The sequence below is a fragment of the Prinia subflava genome, chromosome 4, assembly GCF_021018805.1.
Source record: "Prinia subflava isolate CZ2003 ecotype Zambia chromosome 4, Cam_Psub_1.2, whole genome shotgun sequence".
Lineage (NCBI taxonomy): Eukaryota > Metazoa > Chordata > Aves > Passeriformes > Cisticolidae > Prinia > Prinia subflava.
In genome coordinates this window covers 268,046-282,502 of record NC_086250.1, presented here as the reverse complement: position 1 = coordinate 282,502, position 14,457 = coordinate 268,046, and the positions used below count along the sequence as shown (strand labels likewise).

The 14,457-nt window shown below is 47.2% G+C and overlaps 1 protein-coding gene across 1 annotated transcript in view; it reads left to right on the top strand.

The window, feature by feature from the left end:
• Positions 1-13,130, top strand: part of SLC6A12 (solute carrier family 6 member 12) — a 41,053-nt gene extending 27,923 nt beyond the window's left edge. Inside the window, exons 10-15 of the mRNA XM_063395048.1 lie at positions 50-162; positions 872-1,009; positions 2,299-2,401; positions 6,002-6,102; positions 7,177-7,347; positions 9,976-13,130. Coding sequence (XP_063251118.1) covers positions 50-162; positions 872-1,009; positions 2,299-2,401; positions 6,002-6,102; positions 7,177-7,347; positions 9,976-10,122 — 773 coding nt within the window. The 3' untranslated portion in view covers positions 10,123-13,130. The remainder of the gene's footprint in view (positions 1-49; positions 163-871; positions 1,010-2,298; positions 2,402-6,001; positions 6,103-7,176; positions 7,348-9,975) is intronic.
• Positions 13,131-14,457: the final 1,327 nt, after the last annotated feature.

The following is a 14,457-nucleotide window of genomic DNA, read 5'->3' as shown; positions in this document are numbered from 1 at the left end:
AGGAGGTGGTGTGGGAGACACACATGGTCATCCTGTGGTCTGTTGGCAGGTCCTGGCCTGGCTTTCATAGCATATCCAACAGCAGTAACAATGATGCCCGCGTCTCAGCTCTGGTCCTGCCTCTTCTTTCTCATGCTGATCTTCTTGGGACTGGACAGCCAGGTACAACAAACTCCCTCATCTAACAAGCAGGTGCCCGTCCCCACCCTGAGCATTGCCCCATGGTCATTGGAAAGAATAAGGTGGCTCTGCACTTTGCTAGTACCTTAAGTAGATTCTCTGCATTGTGTGCAGCACTTTCACACTGTGGGAGCTCAGAACCGGGGCCAGTGGCAGGCCGGTGGTTATATAGGCTGGCATCTCTGCTGGCATCTTCTCCCAGTGTGTATGTGAGGATGTCCCAGCTACATCCCCCCAAAACTCTGTACCCTGCAGCACAAAGCAGGGCAGTCTGGGACAGGGAGTTGGGCTGTTTTCTCCCAGCTGCATCCCATCAGAGCAATCCCTGTGTCCTCACTGGTGCTCTGGTGCTCCTGTGTCTTACATCCCATATCCCTATTATGCCAGGAACAAACCCTGCAGAGTGCAGTGTGCAGCTCTGCTGCTGGCATGAGGGAAGCAGAGGGTGTCTTGCATGTCCACCAGGCAGGTGTTTTGCTCAGACTCTGCTCTGTTAAACCTCAGCCCTTGTGCCTGGGTAATCAGGCCTTTTTCCTCTGTTTCTGCTGGCCTTTGGTAGAAGCAAGACAGCTGAAAAGAAAAAATGAAAAAACAAGGATTTGGGTGGTGGGAGGACAAGAAGGACAGTGAGGGGAAGTGCGTGCTCCGGGAACAAGAGACGCTGATTTCTCTGACCTGTTTTCCTCTGCAGTTTGTCTGTGTGGAAAGCATGGTGACAGCTATTATTGACATGTTCCCAGGAGTGTTTCGGAAGAAGGGGCGTCGGGAGCTGCTGATCCTGGCCATTGCAGTCATATGCTACCTGCTGGGCTTATTGCTGGTCACTGAGGTGAGCAAGGAGTAGCTGGGTTGTACAGCTGAGCACCAAATCTGCTGCTGCACAGCTCTGGAGGTCTGGGCAGAGACAGCAAGCTTGTCTTCAATGCTGTTAACTGTCTCATTTCTAAAGCCTTAGCTGGTGTCTCTCACAGCCAGTGCTGCTTTGACCCCATGGGACACTGATGCACTCACTGCATCACTGAGCCCTCCAGAGACCCTGGTCCCACAACCCAGAGAGGCTGCCTGACACAGCTTTGGGCAAATACCAGACCTGCGAGCTACAGGAAGCTGAGCTGTTTGAAGACAAGCTCTTCTAAGGGCAGTGATCATTTGCTGGCTGCTCTCTACACAAAGCAGAGCAGCACGAGAGGAGCCTGGGGGTGATGGCTGTGCCATAACCCTGCTGGAGCCCGTGGAACCTGTCATCCCAGGAGCAGAGGGAGCAGAGCTGTGCTGCAGTGATGCCATGCACACGGTGTTTGCGCTGCCCTGCAGCTGGAAGCTGCACCTCTTCCTGCATGGTGCCGTGCTGGGCTCTGTGTGTGCCAGAGCTTGGGTGGGGGTCTGAGCACTCCTGTGCTGACTCCATGAGCTCTGTACTGACAGCTAATTCCTGTTAAACTCCTGAGGCACAGATGAGTGATCCTCCAGCAGGATCCTGGCTAAGGGTCTGCTAAAGGCAACACCTACTGCAATCAATTTGAGTGACACTGTGTCTAGAGCCGTTCAGCATTATTTGAAAGCATCTACTTGCCCTTCGAGGCTTTCTCTTTGACAAATCACATGAAAACCACCCACGGGCCCTTACAGGTTGCTGATGGCAGCTCTGCAGGGCTCAGCTAGAAGTCAGAAGCAGCAGGAAAGCCACATGCCTCTGCCATTGCAGAGCTTGGAACCTGTGCAATATGAAAGGTTGGATGAAGGTATAACGAGATATCTGAATATCCTTGCTCAAGATCAAATTTTTTTGGTGCAAAGATCTTCACTGCTACATGGTATTTCAAAAATGATTCTGGGAACTTCCTAACTGTTTTAAACCAACCAAACAAACCAGCTCCTGCTCATATGCACACAGAAGCCAGCCTAGCTCAGCAGTGTCATAAAACGCGCATGAAAAACTCTCCTGCCACCAGGCTTGACTGTGTTTTTGGAACAGAGTGAGGGCAGCCCCAAGAGAAAGCTCTTCTTCCGCCTGCTCTAGGTTCAGTGTTCCTGCTGCTATTCTTCTCCTTGCCCTACTCATTTTCCCTGACATGGAACAGTCTTGCCATGGCTCTGTTTTCTCTACCTCTTCAACAGGGTGGCATGTATATCTTCCAGCTCTTTGACTACTATGCTGCCAGTGGCACATGCCTGCTCTTCCTGGCTGTTTTTGAAGTCATCTCTATAGGATGGGTGTATGGTAAGTGGAGGACAAAATCTTGTTCTTTATCAAGGCAAGAATGGGGGGTAGAGAAATGAGAGTGGATACAAAAGATCCTCAGGGGGCAAAGAAGTGCAGTAATTATGTTCTTGTCCAGTTTTCACTGTGTTTCCTTGCAACATTTCTTAATTCCTCCATATTTAGACTAGGAATGTTTTTTCCTTCTCTGTAGGTGCCTCATATTAAACTGTCTTGCTGTTCTTCCCACTGGTCTTTGAAACAGAAAATCAGCTATAGAGGAGTGACTGCTGTTCTGTGGTGTCTGTCCCTGTCTGCTTACATTATGCATTTAGTTTAGTGCTGCCAGTTAATGTAACACAAAATTGTGGGATGCAAACTCGCTATGTGTTACTTCTGCGATGATTCTTGCTTCCTATTTACGCTGTGATGCCACTCAGGAAAGAAACAGGAGGGACTACTTTGGCTCTCAGTGAAGTCTGTAACTAAACTACTCAGGAGCAGGATAAAACTATCATGAACTTTATGAACTATTAGGAGGAAACCAACTGTGTGTTAGTCTGTGCAGTAAGGAAGAGTCTCCTCTGACATCCTATGGAGAGCTCTTCCTCACCACAAAGGCTTTGGTTCCTCTCCCTGAAGCTTGTGTCAAGGCTGATGGTTTTTGGGCAAAGCATCTTGTGTGTGATGCAGGGCAGCTGCTCCCTCTCTTTGCTCCATGGAACTGCACGAGCCTTATACCTGTAAGGATTGTGCACAGCTGTAGTAGATGCCAGCTTAGACCCAACCTTAACATCCTACAGTCACACATCTGCTAGTCCCAACTACTTCAAGCAGCATTGCCATCATAATCTCAGGCAAAGGTTGCAAACATAGCATCATGTTGGGTCTCAGTGGTCAGGAGCAGCTGCTCATGAAGGAATACAAAAGAAGAAAAATCAGGAGTGATGCATTCTGTGAATGTTCTTCCAGCTTTTCACAACTTATGATAGAACCATAGAACAGTTTGTTTTGGAAGAAACCTTTAAAGGCCATCTAGTCCACCCTCTTGGCCACTTCCCACTTGACCAGGTTTCTCAAAGCCCTGTCCAACCTGGCCTTGAACATTTGCAATAGTAAGAGTATTCACAGCCTCTCTGGGTAGCTGTTTCCACTGTCTCAGGATCTTCAGAGTCAAAAATTCCTTCCTTGTATTCACTCTAAACCTCTCTTCTTTGAATTTACAACTGCTAGCCCTTGTCATGTCACTACAAGCCCCCTTTATATAGTCAAAGGCTGCAACAAGGTCTCCCTAGAGCTTTCTTTTTCCAGGCTGGACAGCCCAAACTGTCTGTCTGTCTTCACAGGACAGGCGCTTCAGTCCTCTCTTAGTCATCATGGTCCTTCTCTGGACCCACAGCTCCATGTCTTTCTTGTTCTGGGGGTCCTAGAACCAGATACAATATTCAGCTTGTTGCCCAGGGATTTCCAGTGCCAGAAGCAAGATCTATTTATTTCTCTTCTGTTATTTTTTTCCAGTTGACTTGGCTAACATTTGTCATCCACAAAATGCTGCAGCAGGGAGTTCCCTGGCTTTCCCAGGTGTTGTGTGAGGAGTCCGTTTATTTTTCTTGTTCTCAATCTGCACCTTCCGTTTGGTGCCACCTTTGCCTTGTTATGGACAGTCAGTCCTGTGTGCTCCTTTTGGTGCTCACGGTTTGAGAGGTTGCATTGGCTGTAGTGCAGTTGCTGATGAAAGGTTTACCAGTTTGTCCAAATGCTTTATGTATAGCAGGAGCCAGTTGCTAGTTTGGATAAACTCCTCTCTTACTGAAAGGGTAACCAGTCCAGCTGCTTGGTCTTGGGCTCCAGGGAATGCAAGAGAAGCAGACATGTAAGAGAGATTGAGTTTAGAAAGATGTCCTTCAAGGGGAGCTCGCCTGACAGCTTGCAGTAACAGATTTTGAGTCACCTTCTGCCCAGTGCTTTTGGGATTTAAAGGGACATGGAGATCCCCATCCCTCTGCGACAGGATGGGGATCACCATTCTAGCTTAATTCATTAAGCTGAATTATGCTTTCATGTTTATTGCCATTTTTACAGTCACACAGGCCACATGCCTTTTCTGGTGACCCATGGAGCATAGCAATGGCAGGCAATGAGTAACAGGAGAGGTGATGCTGCCCCAGCAGCCTCAAAGGGAGATGGAGTAGTTGGGGGCAGAGAAATGGCCCTTTTCCTCACCGCCATGGGTTCATTTGCACCACTCCACACAGTGTGATTTTACCCTCTTGGTGTTCTGCTTTGCATCCATTGGGGTGATTCTGGTCCAAAATGTAGTCAGAGGGCCAAGGTGAGGAGTTATAGTGAGGAAAAAAGTGACTAGTGCTGATTAAAGGGGTTTCTTTCCCCAACCTCATAATTGGCCGGGCTGAGCCTCTTGCTTACACTGTGAAGAATTACAGCATTTCTGCTAACACAAATATCTGTTCTGAGTTTCCCCTCTCCCAGCATATACGCCAGCCACCCGCCACTTGGCAGCTTCCCTGCTGCCAGGCAGCTGCTCTCCCAAAGACCTGAGGATTTCCTCCGTACTGCTCCCTGCCTGTGGAAGGATAGCACTGGACTTGCTGATCACATTCCCTAAAGGAGAGCACTGGAGGGATTCTGGAGTCCCCCTGCCTCTTCTCTGCTCTCCCTTCCACTTTGGGACAGGCAGCCCTTCTATAAGCAGGCATGTGGTTGGAACACTGAGATTCACAACATGGTGCCACCAAAATGTGCTGCAGAGGATACTTTGCAGGCAGTCACAGCATGCACATTATGATTGGCTGTTCCAGGAGAAAGCAAGGGCTTCCATCACTATGGGAGAGCCAGGGCTGAAATCCCATTCCAGGGCACCGTGAGATTTAGGTGGGTTCCACACTGTGAACAAAACAATCCAGTAAGTGAAACTAATGAGAAGAGAAGGAGGAGATCAGACCCCACCAGACATCTCTCACTGGACAGTACAGCAGCACTTGCAGATGGAAGGTTTGGTTTTCAGAAGAGTTTTAATTGCCAGATTTTCTGGGTTTATGTCAATAATAAAATAGTCTGTAGAAGACAGGCTCTTGAGATGACAGGAGTCCTGCCCAACTTGGTAGTGATACTTGACATGACTTCCCTGGTATTCCAGGGTGTTTATTTATGAAGAGAATGGTTTGTTAGGTGTTTCCCACTCTCTTTGTTCCTTTTGGCACTCTGGACTCGCACAATCCCATATGCCTAAGCTGCAAGAGCTTTCCCTTGCTGCTCTGTAGACCAGGCCCCTCTCTTTTCCCTGTGCAGTCCTTACCGATGCACGGGCTGCATCCTCTCACTCACAGCTGCTGCCATCTGAGGGACTGTGCTTCTCTGCAATGTCAATCTTTCTGACACTTATGGATGAAATTAAACCCCTCCATCTCCATTCTTCCACAAATGGGCCTTTTCAGTGCCAGAGAACCCCATGACCTGCTGCTCTGTTAATATGATAGACATGTTTTCACCACGAGTAAACACCAAGGACAAAGAAAGTTTGGGATCTGATGTGAACAGTGGTTGAAGGAAACAAAACCAAGCTGACCTCTGACTTTGTCTCTGTGCCGGTTGGTGGCCAAGGTGCCAACCGCTTCTACGACAATATTGAGGACATGATTGGTTTCCGGCCGTGGCCCTTGATCAAGATATGCTGGCTGGTGTTCACCCCGGGTCTGTGCTTGGTAAGTGCAGCTATGACATCGTGACATGTCACTCTGGGTCCACAAATACTCAGTAGAAAAGGCTGATTTATCTCCGAGGTGCTGCTGTAAATTTTTCAAACTGCTATGGAGAAGCAGAAACTTGTCTGTGGCTGAGGTAGCTATTTATTGCTTTTGTAAGCCTTATGTTTTGCCTGGAAAATTAATTGAGCCTGAAAAGGCAATTGTTTATTGTGATGGCAAAAGGGAATGTGTCCTCAAAGCCTGGAGAGGTTTGGTCAAGTTACCTATGACAAGAAGACCAGTGAAAATTACCCTGTTCTGAAATACTTGCTTCAGTCTCTGTTCCTGGGACTGCGCATGGTTCAGAAATATCTTTCTATAGCCATTTGCTTTCTATGTTATTAAATATCTTCCAAAACTTCTTTGACTGTGTTTAAATAAAGTGCACCCAAATTCAGACAGGTTCTTGCCTGTTTTGAATTTATGTCCAGTCTTGCTCCACTGACTTCTGCATGCTTTCACAGCCACATTCTGTTCTGGTACCTGATGTTGAGAGTTGTTTTCTTTGACCTCAGTGGGAACACAGATGAGATCTATAGCTACTACTTACAAAAGATTCCTAGTTCTTTGTCCTCAGGCTTTAGCAGGACTTGAAGATCTGGGAAATTTTCAAACCAGCCCAAATTGTCCAAGAGCTTTGTAGCTAGAGAGCCCCACAGGGGCAAAATCTGTGGCTGTGTGGTTCTTCTGGAGTCTTTCTACCGGGCAGAACAACAATTCTTGTCTTTGATATGAATAAATTGCTGTCTCAATGTTGCTGGACCCTTAAAGCTGCTGCCAGCTTTGCTTATGTTGAACTCTTGAGAAGCCTGAAGGCTGTACGCTGCAGAGCCTGGCCCTGGCTCTGAGAGCTCTTGTGCAGCCAGCACGCACCAGGCTCTGCTCGCTGCAGCCAGCAGGGTCCCTGCTGGCTCCTGCAAGACAGAACACCCATTGCCACCCTCGCAGAGCAGCCAGTCCCTGCAGGATGGCCAGGCTGCCTGGCTTGGCTGCCCCTTGGCTCTCCTTATGTTTGTGTTTTCTGCTCCCTAGGGTGTCTTCATGTTTTCCCTGATCAAGTACACACCCTTGAAATACAACAGTTCCTACGAGTACCCACCCTGGGGCTACATGCTAGGCTGGCTGATGGCACTCTCCTCCATGGTCTGTATTCCTCTCTATGCCATTGTCATCCTCCTGAAAACCAAAGGACCCCTGAAACAGGTACTGGGATTGTGGTCACTGGGCATGTTGCTGTTGCTCCCCTAGCTGGTTCAGGATGGGCCCCAGGGAGGAGGTACACAGCACACTTCTCCTCTGAGAAGGCAAGCGCTGGTGAGAGTTGCCCTTCCCCAGAATGCTCTGTAGCTCTTGTTGGCAGCTTGGAGAGCTCAGAGGGTCTCAGCACAGCTCCCAGGCTGATCATCAAATGTCTGGGCGTCAGTGCCGTGTTGCACCGTCATGCTCAATGCAATATACAGACATTTATATAGTATATATGCAGTAGATACCGATGCAAACCAAGTGCAAAACCAGGATCTTCACTTCTTGTCCCTTGTAGTCCTGGGTCAGGACCATGTTATTTTCAAAAAAGATATCACCCATAGTTATTAAAGAGGACCTGCTCACAGAGCTGTAAAGCTCTACCCTATGCCATGCCTGAGCCTGTCCTCTTTCACTGTAGACATCTTTGTCCTTGTCCTAGGAAGAACTCTATCTAGGGAGATGATATCATGGAGATGACAACTCACCTGACCCATGAAGGAAGACCTGAGTGATGTACATCTAAATTTCTGTACAATTTCTCTTCCAGTCCTTCCCCATCCTCACTGCACTGGTTGGAGGGTGGGCAGGGTGAGCAGGGGATGGGAGCATCCCTGTGCCTGTGGTGTAGGTCTGACAGTCACATTATGGGCTCATGTAGAGGAGAACCCTGCATTGCCAACACATCCAGGGATGAGCTGGGTACACAAGTCTTTATTTGTTCCATTGTCTTGGGGAAGGTGAATCCGTGGCCGACATGTCTGACTCCCCACAGCTCAGAAACTTTCCATATCTGAATAAGGGCTTGGAGCTGTCAAAGAAGTAATTGCCCACATGTCCTGCCTGTTAAACAAGCAAAATCTCTCACCAGGGGTGAAGTGCTTCAAGCCCTTGGACTGAAATGCTGCTGGGAATAGTGTTAATGAATGCTCTTTGTAGAACACACCTAAGGAGCTGATTTGGCCCATTTCAGATTGAGGGGTTTTCTGTTTGTCCTGGTTTACATGAATTTAATTTCATTTAATTGGAATTTCCAGGGACTCCTCAGCTACATTAGTATGAAGAAATTTCCAAGGATGCAGTTTAGGTGTGTGGGAAGGAATTGGCTGCTAAACCTGGGTTGATTCAGGTCGGAATCAAAGCCAGCAGTGAAATACCCGCTAGGATAGGTGCAGCTCTTTTTAAAACAAAATTTCTCAAATTATATCAGTTCTCTTTTTCCAGTCACACCCTAGAATGTAGTGAATTAATTTCCTGACACTGATGTTTCTAGGAACAGTCTTTGAATATTGCAAACCATTCAATGAAAGCAAGATTGTAATTGGTGATTATGATCAATCACTGCTACAAACTGATTCCTCTCGTTACACTTGACTGACCAAGAAACACAAATGTTGTTTCCTAATGTCCCTGATTAAGATAGCTCAAGCTCCAAAGAATAAAAACTCCCAATGAAGTACCCACAGAGCAGCTGCAGACCAAGGTCAATTTTGGAAATCATAGGGCAAATAGTTTTGAATAAAGGAACAAAATCTGTGATTCTGGAAGGCACTTCACGAGGAGGGAGAGCGCTAAAATGAATCCCACAAGTTCCCCTGATGAATTGCCTGCTCTGCTCGTGATGCACTCTGCATGGGAGTGAGCATGCACTGTCCTGAACAGCTTGTAATGGAAAAAGTTAGTAACTGTGGAAGTCAGGTTTCAGCTGGGAAATTATAGGCTGTCCCATGGAGCTGGCAGGCAGCTGCAGGACATCAGCTGCAGGATGGAAAGGGGGAGGAAACCAGGAGCTTCAGGAAGTTGTGTGGCTAACCAGAGAGGCTTAAAAATGGGATGAAAAAGATGAGAAATTCACTGCAGAGTCCCTGTGAGCCAGCATTTTTGATGAAGAGCTCAAAGATATTTTTGTTTTTTGAGAATAAACTCCTCAAAGTTGTCCCAACACTGCATACATGTGTGTGGAACAGCCTGTAGTAGCCTGCATTGCACAGGACGGAGGGAGCTAAGGGCAGGCAGCTGCCTCACAGCCCCTGCCTTCACCATCACAGTCTGGCTGACTGGAGGAGGGGAGCTGGGGATAGTTTGGGGCAGGAACCAGTCTGCAGAGCCACCGCTTTCCCTGGGACATGCCACTGAGGTATCTATTGCCTACCATCCTGTTTTGAGTCAGAGCAGGAGATGCCGAGCATCTCATGGTCAGCCCTTTTGAAAGTCTTCACAACTCCTTCAAAATCAATGGAAATCTGCTTGGTATAGGAAAAGAAACGGTTTTATGGTGTTTTTTCCATTGCCACAGAAAACGTCTGTGGTGCTGATTGCTGGCATCCTCCCGCAGAGCAGCAGGCCTGTGAGAAGTGCTGTACGTCTGTTATCAGTGCACAGCCCAGATGTGAGCTCAGAGGCAGAGGAACTGTCCCTGAGAGCAGCTGGAGCAAACCTGCTCTCCTCTGTTTCACGGCCCTTCGGCAGGAGAGAAAGGGAGCTGGGACGTCACCTCTCTAGATGCCTTTGCCCCCAGCAATGGTTGTGGATCACTATTGGCTGTCAGTTTGCTCATCAGCTTAATTAACAGCGACTTCCTCTCTGCAGCGGCTGATGCAGCTGATTTCCCCGGCGGAGGATCTGCCACAGCCGAAGAAGAAGCAAATGGCGGGGTCGTCTGATCTGAGGCGTGAGGGGTGGTCTCCGCCAGTCCAGGAGGTGCTCAGCATCACAGAGAGAGAAACCCACTTCTAAGGCACCTGGGATGTTTCCTCTATAACCCAGACTGATTTGCTCTCTCCTTCCCAAAGTGGATTCTTTTCCCTTCTCTCCTTCACATCTGTGATGGAAGCATCTGGGACAATTACTTTTCTCCAGCCAGCTGGTTGCAGCCACTGGCAACAGCGTTTCTTTTACACCCTGGGGACAACTCTTTGTGTCAGCAGCTCTATCAGGAGACTGCAGCATGCTATTGTCAGAAGTGCCCTTCATTACTGGCACAGCTTGGGAAGAGAAAAACAACATTGTAGCAAAAAAGAAAGAAAGGGGAAAAAAAGGAAAGAAGTGCATTCATGTTGGGAGGAGGAAAGGAAACCGCAGCGGTGAGAGTGGTGAGAGAGAGCAGAGATTAAAGGTGTGAAGGAACCAAGTTAGGGATGCAAAAGCATGAAATGATGGGGTGTTAGCACAGGAGATAAGTAAGTTGGTTCAGAGTTACATAAGAAGCTGGAGGATGACAAAGGGAAGTGCATTACTAGGTCACCTCTGCACAAGGGAGAGAGAGGCAGGAGCATATCATAGCCAATGAGAAAAGGAGGCTGCAGTGTCAGTAGTTACAGCTTCAGCTGTCACTGGAAGGGAAAGGAGTGACAGGGTGCTCAATGCAATTGTAGTTGTTGATGATGGATCTCAAGGCAGTCTCAGTCTGGAAAAGGGAGTGAGGAATGCCTATCTAGGGGACTTGCTCTTGGTCAAAAATACTTGGCCCAGTGGAAACGCATCCAAGAGTGAAACCGATGAATATTTGACAATTCTTTCAGAAAATTCATGGAGTGCAAGAAAAGTCCCAGAGCAGCTGGTAAGAAAAAGAGCTGCAGCACAGCTGGGAAAAAGAGACCCTGGGGACTGCATGCCCACTGCATGCCTGGGGCATTTTGTAGAGGAATTATTGAAGGAGTTGACGGGCCTGATCCTGTGCTGCAGAGTAGCTTTGGGAAGAGGGTGGGGGAATGACTGCACTCCCTTGGCTTTGCTGCACATGACTGCTCAGGGAATAAGGAGGACATAATCGAGCTCAATAATCATCAGCTCAGGCAAGATAAAGCAAAATTAATAGGTAATATGGGTTCATTGGAAGCAGATTGTGTCGAATTAAAGGTTGGTTGTTGCCAGGGTAGTAAAAAATGTGAGGCAGCGGGTGGGAGGAAATGTGCTCTGATGCTGGGTTTGGTGTAGTGCCAGATGACTGTCCTGTGGAGGCTGGGGCTGTAAAGCTCCCTGCCAAATCCTGTTTCAATGCCTATCAAAAATTCATAGCTAAAACCACCAGAAAAGCCAGTGGCAGGATGCACCTGGGAGCTTTGCTGTGGTCGAGGGTACACGCGCTGGTCCATGGCTGTGCTCCGATATTTGCACATCCAGCCACGCCAGAGAATGGCCATCAGAATGAATCACAGATGCCACAGGCTCCTTTCCTTTGTTCCTTGTTCCAAGTAATTGCTTTTCCCTGTGCTGTGTGGAGATAAACGACCGGCACCGAAAGTAAGCGCGGAAATCAGGCCTCATCTGTGCGCCTCGGTACCTATTCCAATTGCTATGGGAACCTTATCTGCTGCAGTTTCCTCTGAGTTTAACCGGAGAATTAGCATAAGGCAATTTTTCCCCCATTTAATTTCCTTTCCCTTAAAACCTAAAAACTACAAAATGCTGGTGAAATGAATGTTGAAAGTTAAGTATCAAAATTTGTATCTCTCTGGGACATTATCATTTGAGATGTTTTACTGTGGAAGGTGGAGAAAGCTGGCAAACCTCGTTCACATTCCCTGCAAAGGACTGCAGCACCACATAAGATACCATTTATTGTAATTTTATTTTTTAAAGAGCTGAGTGTCGTGCTGCAAATAGCTGTGGGAAGAGCTTAGCACCCAAAGGCTCAGTCATGCCTCATGGTAAGCAGTTTGGTGATTTTTCCTCTTCCTCCCACCAGTGTTGCTCATAATTTGGTGAGGGAAGCAGCTCTCCCCTGTCTTGATTCTTGTACAATCATTGGCAGGACATTTAGCCCCTTTGCTCCTGCTGCCATGTCTTTAAGATGTGAGGTCGTGTCATGCTGTCAGAGAAGTTGTGGAGATGTGTTCGCTTCTTTTTCTGCAGCAGCTGAGTAACACTGCAAAAATCCTTGATAGAAACAAATAACTCTTCAGTTTGGAGCACAAATATAGTGCTGTGTTATTGACTGCATGAACTTGTTCCTCTTGCTTATGCATAATCTGACAATAGTATCCCACCTCCGCCAGAAAGCAACTTATTTTAATAAAGCTAGAGAGATAGTGCTGTGCCCATTGAAAGCAATCTCAAAATTCTCAGGATCAGGAAATTAATCCAGTTTCTTTGGCTGGAACTGACAAAGTTTCAGGATTTTTAGGTCAAAGCTCAGTGACCCAGTGTCATTTAATTCTCTTTCCTTTAAAAATCAAAACATCCACATGCACCTGGCTGGGGGAACAGGGGGGAATGCCATCAATGGCTGTCCTTTGCTGTGGAATCCCCAGCACAATTAGAGACTGAGTAGTGATTTGTTAAATTTATACAAATGTCTTGGGCATTGCTGCATGAGTGTGACAGGTCTGACAGGTCTCTGTCCACCCCCACAGCTGGGCACCTCTGGAGACCTCTGAGTGTGATGGGAAACTGCCCCTGTCCTGCACACCACCAGGAATACACTACTGAAGGGTTGGTATGGAGAGGAGGGAGAGATTTTTTTTTCCCTGTAATTATTGATAACGTGCCAAGACACGATGCATTTGAAGCTGAAGTCCAAGAGAAGGTACGAGGTTTTCATTATGTGCTGCTCCTCCCAGGTGGAATTAAAACAGTGTATACAGCAAAAAGTATAAACACGTAATTCTCACTTCTGGGTTTCCAGTTGATTTGTTGTTCTGGTGTTTGTTTGGTTTTTTGTTTTGTTTGGTGTTTTTTTCTTCATAAAAAGGCCATTTTCACCTTTCTTTTCAGAAGTAAAAGACAGGAACAGAGTTTGTGAAAAAAGAAATCAAGGCAAAAGGTCCTGTATTATCCTCCATCCTATTATTCCTGTTCTCCCCCACTTCAGCCAGCCCTCCTTTCTTCCTTTGACAGTGACAAAATGGCAAAAAAAGAAGGAAATGCTCATTGAAAACTTGTACTGGACAAAACTTGAAGAAAGAAAAACAATCAAATATCACCAGGATATCTTCAACTTTTGTGACTCCAGCCCTCTACATAGCTTTTGGGGGAAGGAGAATTGCAGTGAGAATTTTTCTTGGCTCTCAAATGTTCTTCTGTCCCAGGTGATCATGGTAGTGCTCAAGCAAAGGACAGTGACCTGCTGTAGCTTCCAGGGAGCTGGACCTGCAGCCATGCCCTCCCTCCAGCCCTCATCTCAGGTTCTGGGCTGAGATGAAAGAAGCCATACACACCAAAGCCCTAGTGCAGGCTAAACTGCCAAGGACTGGAACCATAGCTCCATCCTGAGCAAAGCCATTGATTTCCCCTGTGCAGTTACTGCAGTTTGCCAAGGGTCAGGAGATGAAAAAGGGCAGCAGGGACTGAACTGGAGGAAATTAAATCTCTTAGAAGAACAGGGATTTCTCAGATCTTCGAATGTGTTTATGTTGTGCGAGTTACGGGTATTCTGCAGTGGCTGTGTGGTTTGTGCTGGAACCAGGGGACTTCCCTGAGATTTTACTTCCCTGGTGTTGCTCAGGTGCCTTGAGGAGAGGTGGGCCTTGCACAGGTAGAAATAAGAGACATGAGCCAAGTGACTTAGTTGCACAGCAAATGAGGGCTGGGAAAGAGACAGCAGCCACGAGGGCATATAGAACACATCAGGTCTTCTTGGAGTCCTTTGCTTTATCAGGCTGCATGTGCTTATATATGGTAACCTCTTACTAATTTGTTAAATTGTGTTTGAATGGGGTAAGAGGGGAGTAATATTCATCAAAGGAGAAGATAAATAATAACTTATTTCAAAAATCAAAGAATAAAATGTAGGACTCGAAAGGCTGAGATGTGCATATGCTGCTATCCAGTTCCCTGTGCAGGGTTGCAGGAATAAGCTTGAGGTACTAAAGTGAAGGACTTTACTCCTGAACGTGCCAAGGGAAGAGAAGAAATGTGCCTTACAGTGCATGGATGGACAGGCTGGGGGCTATTTTGCTTTGTTGTTTTTGAAACCCACAATAAGCCCTGCCTCCTCAGCTGCTTGTGGAGCATGATCCTGGCTCTGGTTTGAATCCCTGACCCTCAACTGCAAAGGAGGACATCTATTTTCAGAGCTGTCTGTTCTGGCTTGTCAAGGCCAAGCTTCAAAAGCTATGTGCAAGGGAAAGG